Source organism: Dromaius novaehollandiae, chromosome 3 (assembly GCF_036370855.1).
Source record: "Dromaius novaehollandiae isolate bDroNov1 chromosome 3, bDroNov1.hap1, whole genome shotgun sequence".
NCBI classification, from domain to species: domain Eukaryota; kingdom Metazoa; phylum Chordata; class Aves; order Casuariiformes; family Dromaiidae; genus Dromaius; species Dromaius novaehollandiae.
Genome location: NC_088100.1, coordinates 69,847,459 through 69,866,463, shown reverse-complemented (window position 1 = coordinate 69,866,463; position 19,005 = coordinate 69,847,459). Strand labels below are relative to the sequence as shown.

Genomic DNA, 19,005 nt, shown 5'->3' with positions numbered 1-19,005 from the left:
TTGTATTCATTAGGGAAAACTAACCTAGGCATAATATTTATTATCATCAATACAGGTACCTTCCATATCAAGATACAAGCTAAGTTTCTACATAATAGCTTTTTTTTTTTTTTTGATTAAGCTAGTAAGATATTGCTGATTTCTTCCTAGCTCTGTATGTCTTTATTCTCCTAAACTACAGGCCACCCTTGTTCACTCTTCAAGCACTATACACAGCATAAAGTTTTAAGTGATAAACACCTTCCAAGTCTAGTTTAGGCTCTTGGACAAAAGGAAAAAAAGAGAGGAAAAAAGAGAGGAGAGGAGAGGAGAGAAAAAAAGAGGAGAGGAGAGGAAAAAAGAGAGGAGAGGAGAGAAAAAAAGAGAGGAGAGGAGAGAAAAAAAGAGAGGAGAGGAGAGAAAAAAAGAGAGGAGAGGAGAGAAAAAAAGAGAGGAGAGGAGAGAAAAAAAGAGGAGAGGAGAGGAAAAAAGAGAGGAGAGGAGAGAAAAAAAGAGGAGAGGAGAGGAAAAAAGAGAGGAGGAGAGAAAAAGAGAGGAGAGGAGAGGGGAGAGGAGAGGAGAGAAAAAAAGAGAGGAGAGGAGAGGGGAGAGGAGAGGAGAGAAAAAAAGAGAGGAGAGGAGAGGGGAGAGGAGAGGAGAGAAAAAAGAGAGGAGAGGAGAGGGGAGAGGAGAGGAGAGAAAAAAAGAGAGGAGAGGAGAGGGGAGAGGAGAGGAGAGAAAAAAAGAGAGGAGAGGAGAGGGGAGAGGAGAGAAAAAAAGAGAGGAGAGGAGAGAAAAAAAGAGAGGAGAGGAGAGAAAAAAAGAGAGGAGAGGAGAGAAAAAAAGAGAGGAAAGGAGAGAAAAAAAGAGGAGAGGAGAGGAAAAAAGAGAGGAGGAGAGAAAAAAAGAGGAGAGGAGAGGAAAAAAGAGAGGAGGAGAGAAAAAGAGAGGAGAGGAGAGGGGAGAGGAGAGGAGAGAAAAAAAGAGAGGAGAGGAGAGGGGAGAGGAGAGGAGAGAAAAAAAGAGAGGAGAGGAGAGGGGAGAGGAGAGGAGAGAAAAAAAGAGAGGAGAGGAGAGGGGAGAGGAGAGAAAAAAAGAGAGGAGAGGAGAGAGGAGAGGAGAGAAAAAGAGAGGAGAGGAGAGGGGAGAGGAGAGGAGAGAAAAAAGAGGAGAGGAGAGGGGAGAGGAGAGGAGAGAAAAAAGAGGAGAGGAGAGGGGAGAGGAGAGGAGAGAAAAAAGAGAGGAGAGGAGAGGGGAGAGGAGAGGAGAGAAAAAAAGAGGAGAGGGGAGGGGAGAGGAGAGAAAAAAGAGAGGAGAGGAGAGGGGAGGGGAGAGGAGAGAAAAAGAGAGGAGAGGAGAGGGGAGAGGAGAGGAGAGAAAAAAGAGAGGAGAGGAGAGGGGAGAGGAGAGGAGAGAAAAAAGAGAGGAGAGGAGAGGGGAGAGGAGAGGAGAGAAAAAAGAGAGGAGAGGAGAGGGGAGAGGAGAGGAGAGAAAAAAGGGGGGAGGGGAGGGGGAGGGGAGGGGGAGGGGAGGGGGGAGAGAAAAAAAGAAAAAACCACAGTCTTTGGGTGTTCTGACTTCTCTGAAATTTCCCCTTTTTATTTAACATCGTCCTCTCCAAATGAGATTAAAAAAGGGGGATTTGTAAAAGTTGAATTTTTAATGCTCCTCCATACATTAGGATTTCTAGAAGCAGCAGTTATCATAAAGAAAAAAATACATTCAGCAATAATGTGACATTCACTGCTACTGGTCTTTCCTGCATTTAAACCATTCTTCCAAACCAAGCACACCACTTTTCCAAACTAGTAATGGCACATTATCTGTACCATGTTGCTATTTGCTAAGCATTAGCCAGCTAATACTGAACACTGCGCACAGACGGGGAGGGTTGGGTTCTTAATCTTTATTCTTCGCTAGCGAAAGGAGGTCACATAGGGAAGCAAGCCATCTGAAGCAGAATACTTTTCTTAGAACAGTGTTAACACCTGCTCTTAAATATCTGCTTTCTATTACTTCTTTGCATCTTCCATTTATTTTTCCTCCTACACTGGTACTTTTATTTTCCCTCTCACTTGGTGTTCATGCAGTGAGGGGCTTCAACATTGCTTTGAAAAATACAGAACTTAACCGATATATAGATGTAGAAGCTTGTTCAACCAACTGCACTGTCATCTGGCAGCAACACTGAGCTTGTCTTCAAATCAGAGGCTGATCCACCACCTACTACTACAGTTCTCTTGCAAAGGCCTTTCTAGTATTATGACTGTTTTGTAATAGAGAAAAAGGAACAAGGGTTACATGCTTCCTTCTTTTGTAAAGAAACCATTTGCACATTGTTTGGGAATACACCAGGAAAACACCCTGGCTCAGCAGTCACCTCTCAGAGCCACATACAACCACATCACATAGCAAGAGGCTTCATGGGATGGACGAGAGCAGCTTTCACATGACACTTACATTGGCGAAGCAGCTGCCAGAAAGTCCCTGAAGAGATAAAGTCAGGCTCTTTGTGCTAACTGCTGTTCACTTAACCTTTCCTTCCCTTATGTGAATGTGTTTAGTTTAGTGTTTAAAGTTACAGCTACCTGTTATTGCTCTTTTGAGCTTGCTTGATACATTTGCTTTTTTTTTTTTTTTTTTTTTTTTTTTTTTTTTGGGTAATCAATGTCACCAGCACAGGAAGCAAAAAGCTGTAGTATGTAGGTAGACTGTTCCCGTAAGTCTTTCAGCTGCGCCTATCTCATATTTCAAAAAACAGAGGGAGCAAAGGAGAATGGGACAGATCCTAGTATCTGCAACTGATACTGCAACACAAAATAGCCTATTATTACTGATAATAGATATTGGAAATTTCCCATCTGATAATCCAAGAGAAAGAAAAAAAATCTCTTCTGAGGCCAACAGAATGTCAGCTTTGCAGAGAAAAGACTCCTACATACCATACATTACATAAAAAAGTCTGTAGCCTACAGTAAGCAGTAAACAATACTTGGAATCAAAAATATCAAGAGTTCAAGGCAGCTTACTAGAGCACACATTAAATGGACAGGACATAAGGAATTGGCTTTTGCATCAAGTGCTTAAAAACCACAATGCCTCTTTTCTCATAGCTGCAGTGATTTCAAGTTATCTGTTAAATTAAGGCAAGCTTCTTATATTACTTTTAGATCAAACTTCGAGTGAAGCTGACCGAACAGAGGAATCAACCCTGAGTTTTCAGTGTCTTAAAAGTGTACCAGAGTACATCTATGGTTTCTTCCACATGAATGCATAACACCATGGAAAACAAGATATTAAAGATGAGCTAAATACTCATTTTAAAACTTTGTTAACATTCCAAACTTTAAATAACAGTTGCTGCACTGGATTAGCATCACTTTTTAAAAACAATTCAGCCAGTTTGGGGCTGGGCTACACTACACCACTGTAAGCTCTGTGCTTAGAGCAAGGCAGTTTCAGCCTCTTTGTCAGAGGCAGGACCAAACCAGTCTGGTACTCAACTGCACTGCAGCTGTCTGGCCATGTCTCTGCTACCAACTGCTATGTTTGTGGGTGGAGAGAGGTTGCACAAGACAGCCGTATTATAATGTGCTTTGATCAAAAAGGTCAAAACCAGCTCCCACCTACATCACTAGTGAGTCGCAATCTAATGTGATTAATAGTGAACCGAACTTAATACTCCATCTCTACAGGGCTGTAACACAATTACATAAACTTGCTGCAGTACAGAACAGTCACATCTCCACAGCCAAAACTATGGCATGTTTTTAATACTAGTGCTATCACATAGGATTCCTGCCCTAGTCACAGTGCCACTGTCCAAACCTCCCCCTTTCTCCACAGTTTATTAAATGCTGACTTTTCTTATTGTCCTCAGTAAGACCAAAGGAGTAAAGGCTGATGGCAACACATCATCTATGAAAATACTTAAGTCTTGAAATTGGTGGGGAATACAACAACACATTTTCATTTGACTAATTTGTGCCCAGTACTGCAGACAGGAAGGTACAAACTGTATCTGTGTGAGAGTAAAAAAATATATACAACTATATTTAACATTTAAGTTATTTTAAACACAACTCTTTGCACACTAACAATCTTGTGCACATTTTTAAACAATACCTCTTTAATATCCTCCTTTTTTCTTTTTTTTAAACAAGTTTTATTTTTCTCCCAAAATACCCAATGCTACTTCAAAATTCTGGAGGGGTAAAACCTTCAGCTATATAGAAAATAGCATGATGTCTTACAATTGTAATGTATCATAACACATATCTTTTGTAAAAACAACACATCATTCAAAAATTGAACCACTGTAAAAGTTTTTACAAGTCCAACAAGACTGTCTTTAAAGATTACTTTGGTTAACAACAAATCATTCTTAAACATTTAAGGAAAAAAATATATTCTTTTACCACCTCTACAGATGCATTTCCTTGGCCTGTTGTAGCAATCCATGTATCTTTATGGATGAGCATGCAGTGCTGTTCAGTGCACTTTATTTGTACTGTGATTTCAATAAAATGGATTATAAATCAAGTTGGATTAAGCTTCCTAAGCCTTCTCTGGATATCAGAGAAAGAAAAGCTATACTACCACTTCTTCCTTACAAGGCTGAATCTCATTTGCTGTATCAAACCAATGCTTCCCTCCTTGCCTTTCCTGGTCAGGAGAGAGAGAACTTTTGCTGCGCCCTACATACTCTGACACCCAGCCAATTGCACAGCCTCTGAGCATGCAGACAAATGAAGTGCCACTGGACTTGACTGTAAGGCAATGATTTCTTCTGAATAGTTAGGCAGATGTGGCCTCTACATCACTGGGATTTTACTCATTTCCAGGGGAATAAATGCCCTCTGCTTCTGGGCAGGAAGCGGAACTTCATCTTTTCTTCTCTCCTAGCACTATAAAATCCTCTCCAATCCATCAAAAATCACAAAGAAAAGGGAAAGATGTAAAATTCTCCAGGAAAAGAATACCACATTAGTCACTAGGCATTGGTTAGGCTGAAAAGCGGAGAAGTCTGAATGATGAACAAAGGCACTTCGTAACAGTCCTGTGAACAATAGTCAATGAGTCAACAATTTAAGTCTCGTGATCCAACTGACCAGCAGCGAGGGCTCTGCAGAGGAAGATTTTGTGGATGATGTAACAGCGGTTTTTTTAGCACCTTCCTCTTGAAAAGGAATTGTTGCACTGTTGTGGAGGTCTGTATTCATAAAACATCTGCTGCCTCGAATATAATCTGTTCCTCTCACTAACTGCTTTTCAGACATTGGCCTTGAAAAGGGATGTTGTGATGAGGGGCTTTCTTCAATGATTGGGGGTATTCTTTCATTACTGAAGTACCTGCAGAGGACATCTTCACCTGTATGAACAGGAAGGGGGAAAAAAGTTACTGCTGGCCTCAAGGAAATCCATTGTTCCATTAGTATTTTCTTTTTTTATAATGCCCTTCAGTGTTTCTAACAGCACTTCCCAGACTCTAGCTACCTTTTGCAACATTGGACATGGGCAGCTGTCAATAAACTTTTAGCTTTTTTTTTTTTTTTTTTTAAAAACGCAACACAAAGAACAACAAAAATTCACACAGAAGATAATGTTCAGCAGTTGAATTCCAGATTCACACACACCAAAACTGCTACTACAGATTACTTTCATGCAAATCATTATCATGACTCACATTTAATAAACCTCCTTGTAGCATGTTTCATTCAAGCTACTGATAGCCACATTTCTCTGCATGCGACTCATGATTACCTTAAAAGCTACAATACTACTTTGGATAACAGAAAACAATTTTGCAAATAAAGATGCAAGTACTTTCCTGGTTTTTGATGACTGATTTGTGATGCTTGCTCTGTTTTTTTATTCTGAGGCACCTGCCTGTGGCTGCTGCTAGCGACATGATACCAGGCTAGATGGACCTTTGTCCTGACCCAATACAGCTCACATACAAAGTCCATATCAAATTAAAAGAAAAAAAAAAAAAAAAAGAAAAAAGAAAAGAGAGAAAGGGGGGCGGGGCGGGGGAGAAAGAGCAGCCCTGCCACCTGGTGATCATTCTGTTGCACTTATTAGTCTGTTTCTAATATCCCTCCAGGTTGATGCTTCAGCAACAGCAGTTGCAGTAAAAAATTCCCAAAATACTCTGCATTTCACCTCTGAGGACAAACATGCTTCTATGACAGCCCCCATGGTAGACCAAGCAAAGACCAATTAAAAAAAAGGTTTTACAGTGAATATTAAACACATGAAAGAGGGAAGGGTGTGTGCGTGCATGCGTACAAGAGCAAAATGGTAAAAGGTGTTATATAAGGAGACAAATGCAGATCTGCCCCAATCACTCCAGCCTACTTTTAACACTTACATGAATTCTAGGACAGAAAACAAAAGTTTCAACCCCAGCACTGAGTAGGCTTGCAACTACTGTCTGGCATGCCTGTTACAACCAACAAACATTATCTTGGATCAGTTCAACAATATGCAAACATCAATCCAATCCTTCATTCTCAATCTAGACATTTCCGTTCAGTTCACCCTGACAGTTTTGGGAAGGGGAAAGAGAAAGAAAGTGGGATGAGGCCCAAATCTTGCCTTTTCTCCCTGGTACTCGGGGCCTTGAAAAGGGTTCTGCAGCTCCTATCCAGCTCCCATCAGCAGGCATTGACAGAGGACGAGGTTTTCCTAAAGGCAACATGGAGAAGGTCATGAGGGAAGTTTAGGAAGCCAACATTTAAATCAGTACTATACACAATAAACAAGGAGAGAGAGACAGCAATAAGGAGTTAAACTTGCAGGAAAAAAAGTATTTCAAGATAGTCTGACTGGTGAAACAAGAATGCATTCTGTTGAAACTGAACTGGCGCGCTCTTGCTCATCTCCAACTCTAATGAACATAGTGACCTTAAGTTATAATCAAGACTTCATAGAAACGGACACACAGAAATGGACAATTGTAGCATCAGAGCCCAACTGAATGACGTTCATTAAAGAAATAATGTTTAAGTGAAATTATTTCAGATGTACAGTTTCATTCACACTTCCCACAGACTACTCCAAATGTTCAGCAAGTCTAGCAAGCAGTTCTCTCATGCCAAATATTCCAAACTGACTGACATATTTAGAGTCAGAATAGCAATAATAAAAGAGTGAACTCACCATAGGACTGTGTTTTTTCCCTCATCTTGGCTGGTAGTATATTTGCTTCTACAGGATACCCAGGCAACTGATCGGAATCAGCAATAGTAAATCTTCGCCTTCGACTTTCCTGATCCAGAAATGAATTGGGAGATTCGGCACCCTTGGACCCAGGTAGCAGCTGACTGGGTTTGTTTCCTCCTCCATAAATGAAACTCCCCTTTTCATCTCTGAAAGGACATGTTACTTCAATTAGCAACTTAAAGAGTTTCACACTACAGACCTGAGTATGCTTGAAAAGTGTTTCTAGCCCACAGTCATGCTCCTCACCAGCTGCCATTGTTCTGCAGACAAACTGAACAAAAGCTGAAGATGATAAAGCATGCCAGGTGATGTGGGACTTCACTAAACATATTTATCAAGGAGAAAAAGCTACCCCCTCATACTCACACACTTTTAATTAGCCAGTAATGTAACACATGGAGAAGTTTAGAGGTTTATGTACTACTCCTAAAAATGCTTTTGCAGGATGAGAAATCTTTCAGCCCTAAGGATAGCAAAGCTCTCAGTTCACTACACACTAGGTACACAGTTCTGACAGAGGAGTGTGTAGATGGGTTTATCCATCTATGTATCATGGGCACATCTATCACCTCCATCTGAGGGACTGTGCTTTTCGGTCATCATAAAAGACCAACAGCTTCATCACCATCTCTTCTCCATCCAAAACTGAGACCCCTTGAAAGTTTCAGTAATAAATTCATAGTGTGTATATGCATGTTCTTGGGTTATTTCTGCAGGAACTCCCTTCCTAGAGGCAAGCTTTCGTTCCCAATGGTCAAGAACAGCTATTTTTAGAACTAGTCCTTGTTACCACTTTTAGAAGAAAAAACACCTTCTTAGTTAAGATTTGTCCCATTTTTCCTCCCTCTTCTGTATGTGCTATGATCTTGTTGCTTCAAGCAACCATCAGCCAAGTCTGACAAAAACAAACAACTGACTCTTGAACACATACTACCCCAGTATTCACCACACCCACCTGGCCAATGCATACAATTTTTCCCAGCTCCCCATCAAGACCATTGTTAGAACTCAGTGAATGGGATGGAGCTATTTATGGAGATTCAGACACTGAAGATTACACAGAACTGCTACACCATGACTGTATGTTAGTGGAGAGCTCTGCTACACCACCACCATGTGGAGACTGTGTCTTGGGGATGGAAGACACCCATTGTCTCCTTAATGCCAGCAGTAAGTACTGGACCAGAGAAGGTCCATGCCAGAAAGGAGGAGAACAGAATGATGGAAAAAATGACCACACAAATGCATCACTGTTTTAAGAGAAGAGCAAAACATGCAAGGCTGAGTTTAAAGAGCCAAACAAAGCAAGAAAACTGCCTTTCTTCCTCCTCCTGGCTGCAACAGCTTCTCATACTTGCTTTTTTAAAAATTAAAGTCAAGAAATATTCTCCATGAGCCACTACCTTTCCCTGTATCATCCAGAACAAGTGTTCCAGCCTTGCAAAGCACATTGCCATTTCCTTCCCTGCCAACAAGTTTGAAGGCATTTGAAGCTAGGTACAATTTTCTGATTCTTTAGGAAATAAACAAACTGATTACACGCACATAATTCACAATACTTGAAATTTAACAATCTAAAAATGAAAGCATGCTAAACTCAGCTGTTAGGTGTCTCTCTCTCTCTCTCTCTCTCTCTCTCTCTCTATTATATATATATATATATATATATATATATATATATATATATATATATATATATATATATATATATATATATATATATATATATATATATATATATATATATATATATTTTAGCAAAGAGACTTGATTTAAGAATTGAGCATCCAAAGTGTTTCTCATGCATAAACATGAAAAACAGGGAGAGAGCAAATCAAGATGGGTCCAACTTCAGTGAAGTGATCCTATTCTGGAGACCTGCCAGACTTCCCCAAAGTATGTCTGGTGCTGTATGAGGCTTTACATCCACAGGAGGTGAGCACTCCTCCCATGGAGTCTGGTAGCAAAAGGTGAGTCAAGTTTTTGTGCTGGGCTACCTACACGTACATGAAGTGCCAGGGCAGTTCAGGAAGCATCCCCTGCCTGAAAACCCTTTTGGCCTTTGGCCTCCTCAGCTCAGTCAGCAGGCTTCTAGCATCAGTCAACAAGGACCTGAGAACAAACAAAAGCTAGCCATGCCATAACTTCTCCCCTTTGTATACACAGGTCTGCATTTTTATAGTTTATGTTGTTGGAAAAAAATAAAGCTGAGTGAATTGACTCTCCCTTCTCTTTAGCAGGAACATTCCCATGTTATATAATATACGGGTTTAACAATTCAACGTGAGTTCTATTCTATCCTATCACAATAGTTACTAAACTTGGTCAAAACAGAGCACTGGAAAAAAATTACAGACAAAAATGACTTTTTGTTATGTGAAGTGGATTAAAAAAAAAAAAAGCAAAAATAACCCCACAACAAAACAAGGGATGACATCCATTAATTCTCTGGGAACAACTCTGATCTATATGGCACACAATCTTCTAACAGTGAAATCTACTATTATAATCTTGGTATCTTGTGTATGGGAAGCATAAGCTTAAACAGACTTACGCATTTAAGCACCAGAAGAAAGTCTGCGAGATCTGCAATTTCCTTAAGCTAATTTGCACAGACCTCTAAAAGCAAGCAAGCTAGCTCAAAAACCAGTGTAATAAAGGAGTTTTTTGTTCAGTAATACATGTTTACTTGCATACCGAGGAGAATATGGAACAGCTGGTGGAGGTGGTATGTAGAGATCCAAAATGGCAGGCTTCTCTTTTTTCAGTGAGGTATCCATGGTATTTTCTGGTGACTGGGTTGAAGTTGGTGGAGGACTGGTCTGAAATATTAGTCAACTATCAAACATATGAGCACTGATTTATCACTCACAAAAAAGGTAATTCAATCATCAATAGCACTGTATTTTTTCTGCTATGGAATTACTATTTGTATGCTTGTTTAATAAGTATGTCAGAAACTCCCATAGCATTTACATTTTTCTCCTTCCCCAGGTTTGGCTAGTTTTGCAGTCCTTTCCACATAAATCCTATCACAGGTAATGCATTACTTAAAGAAATATTTTGCTCTTTCCAGTTCTGTTTTTCCTACAAATTCCATACATGGAAAACAGAGACAAAACCCCTTCTTCTGTTTTTAGACCCGTTAAACTAGTACGCTATGTTAAACACACATATGATTTGCAACACTTACAAAGACAGCTCACTGCCCCTCATTCCATATAGCCCAATGCCTGAGACATGGGCGTAGGCAGGAATATGACCACAAATTACATGAAATAAAATAACTAGGGTAAAGGAAGCTAAGCAAAAATACACTGGTATTGCTCATCTGAACAAATTTGCCATTTTACTCTTTGTTGCTCACTTCTAGGCTCCCAGAATTTCAGGTAGTCAGCTTAGATTCAATTAGGTTATTTCCTCCTGTAAGTATGAAGCCCTAAGCTTCCTCATACAAATAACCATTTTGAGGAATGGCATGTTAAGAGTTGCTAACTTCAGTTTCTCCGTCTACTTATTACCTAATCTATGAATTACCCAACATCCAAATCTTGTTTACACAAGCAGTTTGAGTATCTTCTTGAAAAGAAAAACTCTTTCTCCACCCTTCATCAGATTAACAGGAGAATGAGTATCTTGAATAACCTAAGTTATTTCAGCAAAACTCTACTGCTTTGTTAAAACGGAGGAAGCATTTATTACTGCACACTGATGAATTCCATACCTATCAGCAGCTTTGCCTCAGATAAGTTCTCTCCAAGATCAGTGGCACAGTGACCAATTAAAATGTTCAACACACCTACTCCCTTTGTGTCTCAAAAGGGCATTATCTGGGTAAAAAAGGAGAATCATTTCCCCTTTCACTAGGGAAGCTGAAAAGAACTGCCATTTCACATAAACCTCCTGGACCTATACTTAACACGCTAGTCACGGGGACCATTTCTGGTATTTCTCTCTTTCAGGTTCAAAACCAAGGCATTCACACCCAGGCATTACAGCCAGCACAGTCATGCCAGCAATCTTTCACCTGCACTAGGGGTGGTTTCCAGCGCAGGTTCTTCAGCGGAGCAGGAGTGAAACTGAAAGAGCCACTGGGCCGTTTCTTAAGCAGGAGCCTAACTCCAACAGGATTCTCTCGCAACTTTCCCACCAGATTTTTTAGTTGCCATCCCACCTTGAAAAGAATAAGGACATCTTTTATTTGGTGTCACTTTTCTGAAACAGCCAAATCAAACTGTTTTCCCATGAACCTAGAGAGAAAAGAAAGATCCCCCAAAAGCCATAATTAAGACAAAATTTGGAGGAAGAACAAAAATTTCTGGGCCTCCTTTTTTGGGGAGTTTTTTTTGTTTGTTTTGAAGAAAGAGACCTGCTTAAGAATAAGATTAAACACACATTTTGGGAACTGCTGTTTATACCTCAGGTCCAGTCCTAGAAGGATGCAGGGATGTGCTCAAATTGAGTAACACAGGCATTCAGTGAACTACTTTAGTGATGTTTCTTCCTAACACTAAAAAGCAATTGCTTATCTGTGTTAAGTACAAATGTAATCACTTTTAAGTTCCCAGCTGTAAACTATTTGAAGATTTTTAAGTTCATTTTATCTGCATTCCTGTAGATTGTAATAATTTTATAGTATGCTTTAAATGCAATGTGGAAGATTTTAATAAATGCTATATGCATACAAACAAAATATTGCAAGAAATAAGAAAAATAATAATAATAAAAGAACAAATATTAAATCTAAGTAAAATTGACTTGAAAGCAATGTTAAAAACCCTAAAAAATTTCAACAGAGAACACTAGAAGAGCCCACATGCAACAAAGCTGTTATCCATTTAGAACCTCTGAGGAAAGAGCTTTACAAAACAAGCATAAGGAAAGGTTGGTAAGACAATTTACTACTAACCACAGTTTGCTGATTAACCTGGATCACTTCATCACCAGCATGAATCTTCTGAGATCGATCAGCAGGGGACTACAAAGCAGAAAAGAAAAGGCATACGTTTCAATAGGTTTTCTTCCCTCCCATGGCGTCCCCACCCTAGGTTACGCTGAAGGCTGTGGATATAACAAAAAGAGTGTCACTGAAAATCTCCAAAGAGCTGCATCACACAGAGCTACATTATATCCACTGATGATGATAAATGCAGAAAAATGCAACTTATGACTTGTTTTTGATACTGAGGGAACTGAAAAGAGAAGGGGAGAAGCGGACACAGCCTACACCTGTCACAGGCCAAACTGTATTCGGAACACGGGACTGGCTTTGCTGTCCTTCACCTCCAGTTTGTACTGTAGTTTCAGCTAGTACTTGGAGATGACTAAAGAGAGAACCGCTGTCCCTAACACAGCAACTGTCTGTGTAAACTTAGTTTTTAAATGTATACTAATTAACAACAACAACAAAAAAATACACTAAGGTTTAGAATGTACAGGACAGGAGCAAACCCCCTTCAACCCACCAAACAGGACCATTTCCCTTTCCTTTGCTGTTTCCTAATGTAAAGAGCTGCCAACTTTAACATGAATTTATCTGCCTGCATTATCAAGGTCAACAAATAAAAATACATGTTTGTACACATCACATATGCTTAGATACTGAAAAGCCATCTGAAAACACTCTTTTCTTGGAACAAAAAAAAAAAAAAAAAAAAAAAAAAACACGCTCTGGGGAACCATTAGGAAGGAACAGTGAGTGATGTGTGTCAATATTTACTTAGACTTATCTACTGCTGGTACCATGCACCAGCTACTGCTGCAGTTATTAAAAACAGTCTTGCTGCCGTAACATATCAACACTGAATAGCCCTGGCAACACATGAACTGCACAGGCATACTAGCATAGTACATTGCAGGGATACTAGTTACAGCCGAAACTACTTCTTCCATTTCCCCCAGTCCACCTGGTAACCATCTGGCAGCAGGCCAGTTCTTTCCAGCGACTCCAGAACTAGCCACTGGGATTAAGGACTCCCTCCCCTCCTTACCATACCTTCAGAACTGAAGCAACGTTTTTGTTAGAAGGAACTGCAGGAAAAAAAGCCATGCAATATGGGAAGACATGGGAGAATTTAAGGGAGGCTCCAGAGATCATGAGTAACCCCATTTCTTCATTGTCTTCTTGCTTCCTTTGCAAGGAAATGCCTCTGTGGAGGGCTGTGTATACATGATTCAACCAAGACTATGAAATATTCTCTGCCACAGCTATGTTTATGGAAAAAAACACTTGTTTCAAGCTGTCCTTTGGGTGATCGACAGCCTGACCACAGGAGGGTGGGGGACTCTCAGACAGGGGGCTTCTATAACAAGTACCAGCTAACACAGTAGATGCTGCAATCATATTGTGAGAACAAAGGAAAGAGCAAAGTTTAGATCCAAGCCAACGCAGTGCAGGACATCACAGGCAGAGGGGCTGAACTCAGGAATCCCCATAGGTGACTGGTGTCAAATGCATGGACTTTCCCAGTCCTTTCAGTGTGCAGTACTGCTATTTTTTGGTGCAATTCTACTGTGTTCCAATAAATGGGCTACTAAAATACCATTCCACAGCTAAAAAGAAAATGGAGCTATGGCCCAGCCTGATCGGAATGATCTCATGCCATCAGAAAGACACCAGTTGTTTGTAGTTCCCTCAGTCACTTCTCAAGTTCTGTTTTTCCAAAGAGAACAGTTTCCCCATAAGAAGAACTACAATTTATACACAAGTTGAAGTTCAGTGCTTTGGTTAACACTCAAGAAGCAACACAGCCCTGCCTATGGCCTCCAAAATGAAATCTATACGCACAGGGAGTTTGGCGGCAGTCAATATTACACTCTTTTCTTATTTATCAGATGTTGAAATTGCTCTCAAAATGGACCAGGTCTGTATTTCAGATCCTATATTGAGTCATGCCAGGCCAACAGCATTATAAACTGGCATCTATAAAAGCTTTCAGTTTTCACTATGACCTGCAGGCATAGATTTCTACTCGCTCCTCTCCAGCTCCTTGAGTTGGCAAGCATACAACTAGAACCACTAGTTTTTTCCTATTTACACACACACAAATCATGACTGGAAAGCCACATTCCTCAGCAACTTTTTCTTTCAGCCCTTGCTCTTGCAGAGGGGCATTACTGACAACATTACAGCATCATCTACCAGCTTCAATCACCAACCAGAGGTTCACTGGGCTAACTTCTGTAGAAAAGCCTTTAATAAAGTTTCAGCTACAGATCATAAAACAAGCAGCCACCTGTGGCAAAGAAGAATTCTGCTGCGTATCATGCTGACCATTTTCTTCCAGCAGACTGCTCCTAAAGTCTTCCTTTTCTCTACTCTTTTTACACTGGGCAGTAATCTTGTCACTGGACAGTTCGTTGATTTCACTACTCATTACTGAATTTAGCAAGTTGCTGCTTAAATATTCCTATTAGGACAAATTTCCTTTAGCAAAGGAGAGCAAATAAACACTTCCAGACTTTGTTAAGCAAGGTACAATAAACTCTCAGAACAGCAGATACAGTATTTCATTAAACTAACTATTGTAATGCCAAATGTTTCAAGCACCTCATGCATTTGCATGAACTGTTTTAGTTAGATTAATAGTAAAATATTCAGGCACAAAATATTTAAAAATTCTGGATAAACCACTGATGCACCACACAGTATTTAAAGCAGTAGTATCTTGACAGTCAGACGTAAAATAAAAAGAAAGTAGTGAGGAAAAAAAAATGGGACTCAAACTTTACCAAAACTACATTCAGATAGCCTGAGTTAAACTACATTAACTTCACTTACATTTTCTGTAGTTCCAGTAATTACATGCAATCCATCGTAAGTTGATTTGATGTACATTCCCTAATGTAAGTAGAAAATGAAAAACAAGTTTAAATATAAAACACTATGTAATATATCCAATTAAGCAACAGTTCACAACAGAATCAAAATAATCAAAAACACTTAAAAATTCACAACTTTTCCCTAGAAAAAACTGTGCGATCTAATATCATGACATTCTAAACCTCTGTATTTTTCTAATTTAGGGCACTGAAAATTTTGAAGTTATGAAAACAACTGAAATCTTACAGTTTATTCTTCACATATCACTTTTACTGTAATAATACTTATCTTAAAAAACAGAACCAAAAAAACACACCAAGACATAGAAACAGTATTTCTAAACTGTATTCTAACTTTAACCTTAGTTTTGCTGTGTTTTCAGCCTTTGGTCTTGAACAAACTTTTAATTTCCTTACTGCCCTCTCTGCACTAGAGCTTTACAGATTTTACTAGATGGCCACTAGCTCTTTCCATAAAAGGCATATTTACACAGGTGGACCACAAATATTGTACACATGTTCTTTTGCACTTTTTGCGAGCAAGTCAAAACACAAACTATCTCATAACCACAATTCTGACATAAGCAATAAAAACTCTAGGAGAACTAAATATTTGTGGCTCTGCTTGGTAATGCTGAATGTGAATGCAAGGACAGATGCAAATGACGTGAGTGCTGATCATATGAACACTAAAATAAAGACTGCCAACTGGCTATTAATAACTACATGTGACAGCTTTCTCCTGAGAAGGTGACCAATATCCCTTGTCTATTTGGCTGTCCATCCAATTCTGTCCTCATTTTTTATTTAGTCCAGCCAAGCTGACTCTACTTCACTGTGACTTGTGCATTAATAAAGAGACACCCAAAATTTCAAGAATGCATGACAGTCAAATCCAGTGACCTAGGTAAAACTGTAACACAGTAAGGCTGTAAAGCTTCCTTTAAAAGCATTCATGTCTTCTGTTTTTTTTTTTTTTTTTTTTAATACAAATGCAGTTAAGAATTGAAAGTGCCTCCAAGACATTCTAAAATGTACATTCCCCAGATAGAAAATCCAGCAAGATTTTAATCTCAGTTTCTCATAACCATCACTCAGCTGAGTGGAATGCACTGAACCAACCAGATTCAGTAATATTACTATGTCCAATACACAGCCACTTAACAGTTAAAAGAATTTCTCATATTCCTGCTAACAAACCTCAAAGCTCCTCATGTTCTTCACAGTCTTGCTATAAACAAAAATAAAAGTATCCTTTGAAAACACAAACTCCTCCCCATCCCCTGATGCCCTGATATTTAGCCTTCAGGGTTCCTCCCCACACCTCTTGCTATTCCCTACAGAATATTCATGGTTCTGAAATATACAGCTGTACTTATGTATGCAGCAGCTTGCAGGAGTACCTATTAACACTGGGCACATCAGGACAGGTCCAAGATTGGTTCTTACCAGGCCTTCCCCAGGTTTAATGTTGGTTAAATGAACCTCTTCCAAACAAGCACATTGGCTCATCAACGGGTCTGTAGTTGATCGGATGGCTTTATCACAAATTCCATTTAAAGTCTTTGACTACAATGAAAACACACAAAAAATGGTATCAGAAGTTCTCTTCCACCTTCCTCCTCTTTTAGTTTTCAATAATGGAAAAGAAATTAGTTCTAAAACTTGATCCATTAATACAGTGAAGTTAAGAATCAGTGAAACAGAAAATTCATTTGCACAGATCTCATCTACAGCATGCTTATCTTCCTACAGGACACATGATCTGATTCCACTAGTGCCAACTCAGTGACAGGTAACAGTACATCCTGTGTTTAAAAAAAAAAATTCAACACACAATATAGCAAAAAAAATTGGGTTTGGGGTTTGCTTTGCCCAAACGTAACCCATTAAAATAATCAAATACTGTGATGATTCCTCGTGGCAACAACGGACAATTTTTCATAGCGTTATTTTTACTGTGAGAACAAAGTAGGCCATGTGTCATTAAAAATGACAGTGCTGACCACTGACCTATCTGCACAAAGCTTTAAAGTATAAGGTAAGACATCTAGCATTTAAGTGTTTCAGAATTACTTCTCTGCTTTGTGCCTCTGAGCTGACCTCTTCTGGAATGCTTACACAGGCAAGGTTCATATTTCCCTTTGACCAAAACATAATTGATCCTAAGCCAGCATTATAACTAAAGACAAATTCTGACCTTTTGTGTGCGTGTCAGTAAAGTCAAAGGGAGACAGGATTTGTCTTTTAAAACTTTTAAGTATCAGAATGACTAATTATTTAGAAAAAATATTGTAGTTGAAAAGTCTGTGGCTTCTCTAAACTCACAAATTTCACTAATACCCCACAGTGTGTTTTGGGTCTTGATGTAAACCAAACTGCTATTAAAATCCAAAATAATTTACAAAAACTAAAAGGAGAGGAGAGGAGAGGAAGGTTTACTACACAGTAGACTGGCTATTTACAATCTATTTGGGAACCAGCGAGATAAGCCACTTTCACAAGGGGATTAGAATTTTTCCTTCAATACGGATACGTAATTAAGGAGCAGTATGAGTGGGGGAAGCTGTCTTGTAGGAAGACAGTTCTTTGGGATCACAACGGTCCCTAGAAACAATAGTTCCAGCGGTTCTTTCTGTTTTGTTTTAAATCAGATTTGTAGAGCAACAATAAAATAAATCAAAACAATGCTTAAGTGTGAATATGAGGAACTGCTCAAACAAGGGAATTCCAAACAACACCTATTCCAGAGTGGGTGTGCATAAAAGGAAAAAAGAAAGCAGCAAGAAAACTCCCTTTTACGTGGTCTCATTATTTATGGACCAAATTATTTTTAGTTATTGTGATACTAAATTCCTAAACATCTATGACCTAGCGGAAGACCTTATCAAAGAGCACAGCCTGGTACACGTCAAAAGCAGGAAGCGATGATTAACTGTTACAAAATATAAAAAGCATTCCATTACGTTCCTCATTTGGTCACAAGGCTGCTTCAAACAATTTTGAAAACTTAGGTCTTTCAGGCTCAAGTACAATTAGACACAGAATTGTAATTCTGTAGCCAGGATGGTTCTTCTAGAAGAAGAATCATAAGGCAGCATAGTAGCTAGACATAGTAGCTACTTATTAAGGCACTAAACATCTCATGATGCACATCACAGGCAAAATGGTTTATTTGGCCTACTATCATTCTACAATACTACCCTCCCTTTAAAATCTGAAGTCTGCATTCTCTTGAAAAAAGTAGCTATGCAATGAAAATTTAAGGAATACCTGACCTAGTGCTGTACACACACTACTCACTGATTCACAAATTTCACAAATTTCATTAATTGCTTCTACGCTAAAAAGTATTCATAAAACAACCCACAGAAGTGTTTTACTTGAATGATGCACATAATTATACTGACAACATAGTACAATCCGTGTAGAAGCCACTGAAATCAATGTGAATGCACGCAGCTGAACTTCAACAGAAATGCATACTTACTACAGTTTGAACTTTATCTTCCATGTCAGCCACAGTGCAATCCTAAAAACAAAACAAAACAACACCTTAACCTTGATCTGAAATAGAGTTGTTCATGCTGCAGGGATTAATCAGATTAGTTTCACCTGGTAGGGCTCAAGTGTACCATTAAACAACAATTTTCTGGCCACAGTAGAAAGCAGTAATAAACCTTTAAAACTAAGGGAACATGGCATTCGATTACAGCAGCAGACTTTTGGAGAAAAGCAGAGCCGTGCACAATAAAACTTTAAGGCAGCAAGGCACAGAAACTTGCCTTACACATCATAAACACTGATTCAGGTGCCCCTTTTATTCAAGGCACCAAAATGGATCTAAGATATATTTGTCAAAACAGCAAAAGTGATTTTTAAAATATGCTATTGATGACATTCTTGAAGGCCAGGGGACTGCACACAAAGCATTATTTACACAGCTCAGGTACAAAAGTCTTTAAACTGAAACAAGTT

General features: G+C 39.1%; 1 protein-coding gene across 2 annotated transcripts in view; it reads right to left on the bottom strand.

The window, feature by feature from the left end:
- Positions 1 to 1,870: 1,870 nt before the first annotated feature.
- Positions 1,871 to 19,005, bottom strand: part of CNKSR3 (CNKSR family member 3) — a 57,875-nt gene continuing 40,740 nt past the window's right edge. The window contains exons 5-13 of one of the 2 annotated variants that reach the window (XM_064509131.1): positions 18,518 to 18,559; positions 16,477 to 16,596; positions 14,987 to 15,046; positions 12,116 to 12,184; positions 11,234 to 11,380; positions 9,904 to 10,028; positions 7,144 to 7,352; positions 6,580 to 6,669; positions 1,871 to 5,350 (exon numbers count right to left, since the gene is read on the bottom strand). In XM_064509131.1, the coding sequence (XP_064365201.1) occupies positions 5,052 to 5,350; positions 6,580 to 6,669; positions 7,144 to 7,352; positions 9,904 to 10,028; positions 11,234 to 11,380; positions 12,116 to 12,184; positions 14,987 to 15,046; positions 16,477 to 16,596; positions 18,518 to 18,559 (1,161 nt within the window). In that variant the 3' untranslated portion in view covers positions 1,871 to 5,051. The remainder of the gene's footprint in view (positions 5,351 to 6,579; positions 6,670 to 7,143; positions 7,353 to 9,903; positions 10,029 to 11,233; positions 11,381 to 12,115; positions 12,185 to 14,986; positions 15,047 to 16,476; positions 16,597 to 18,517; positions 18,560 to 19,005) is intronic. The other variant, XM_064509132.1, reaches the window with a different exon arrangement.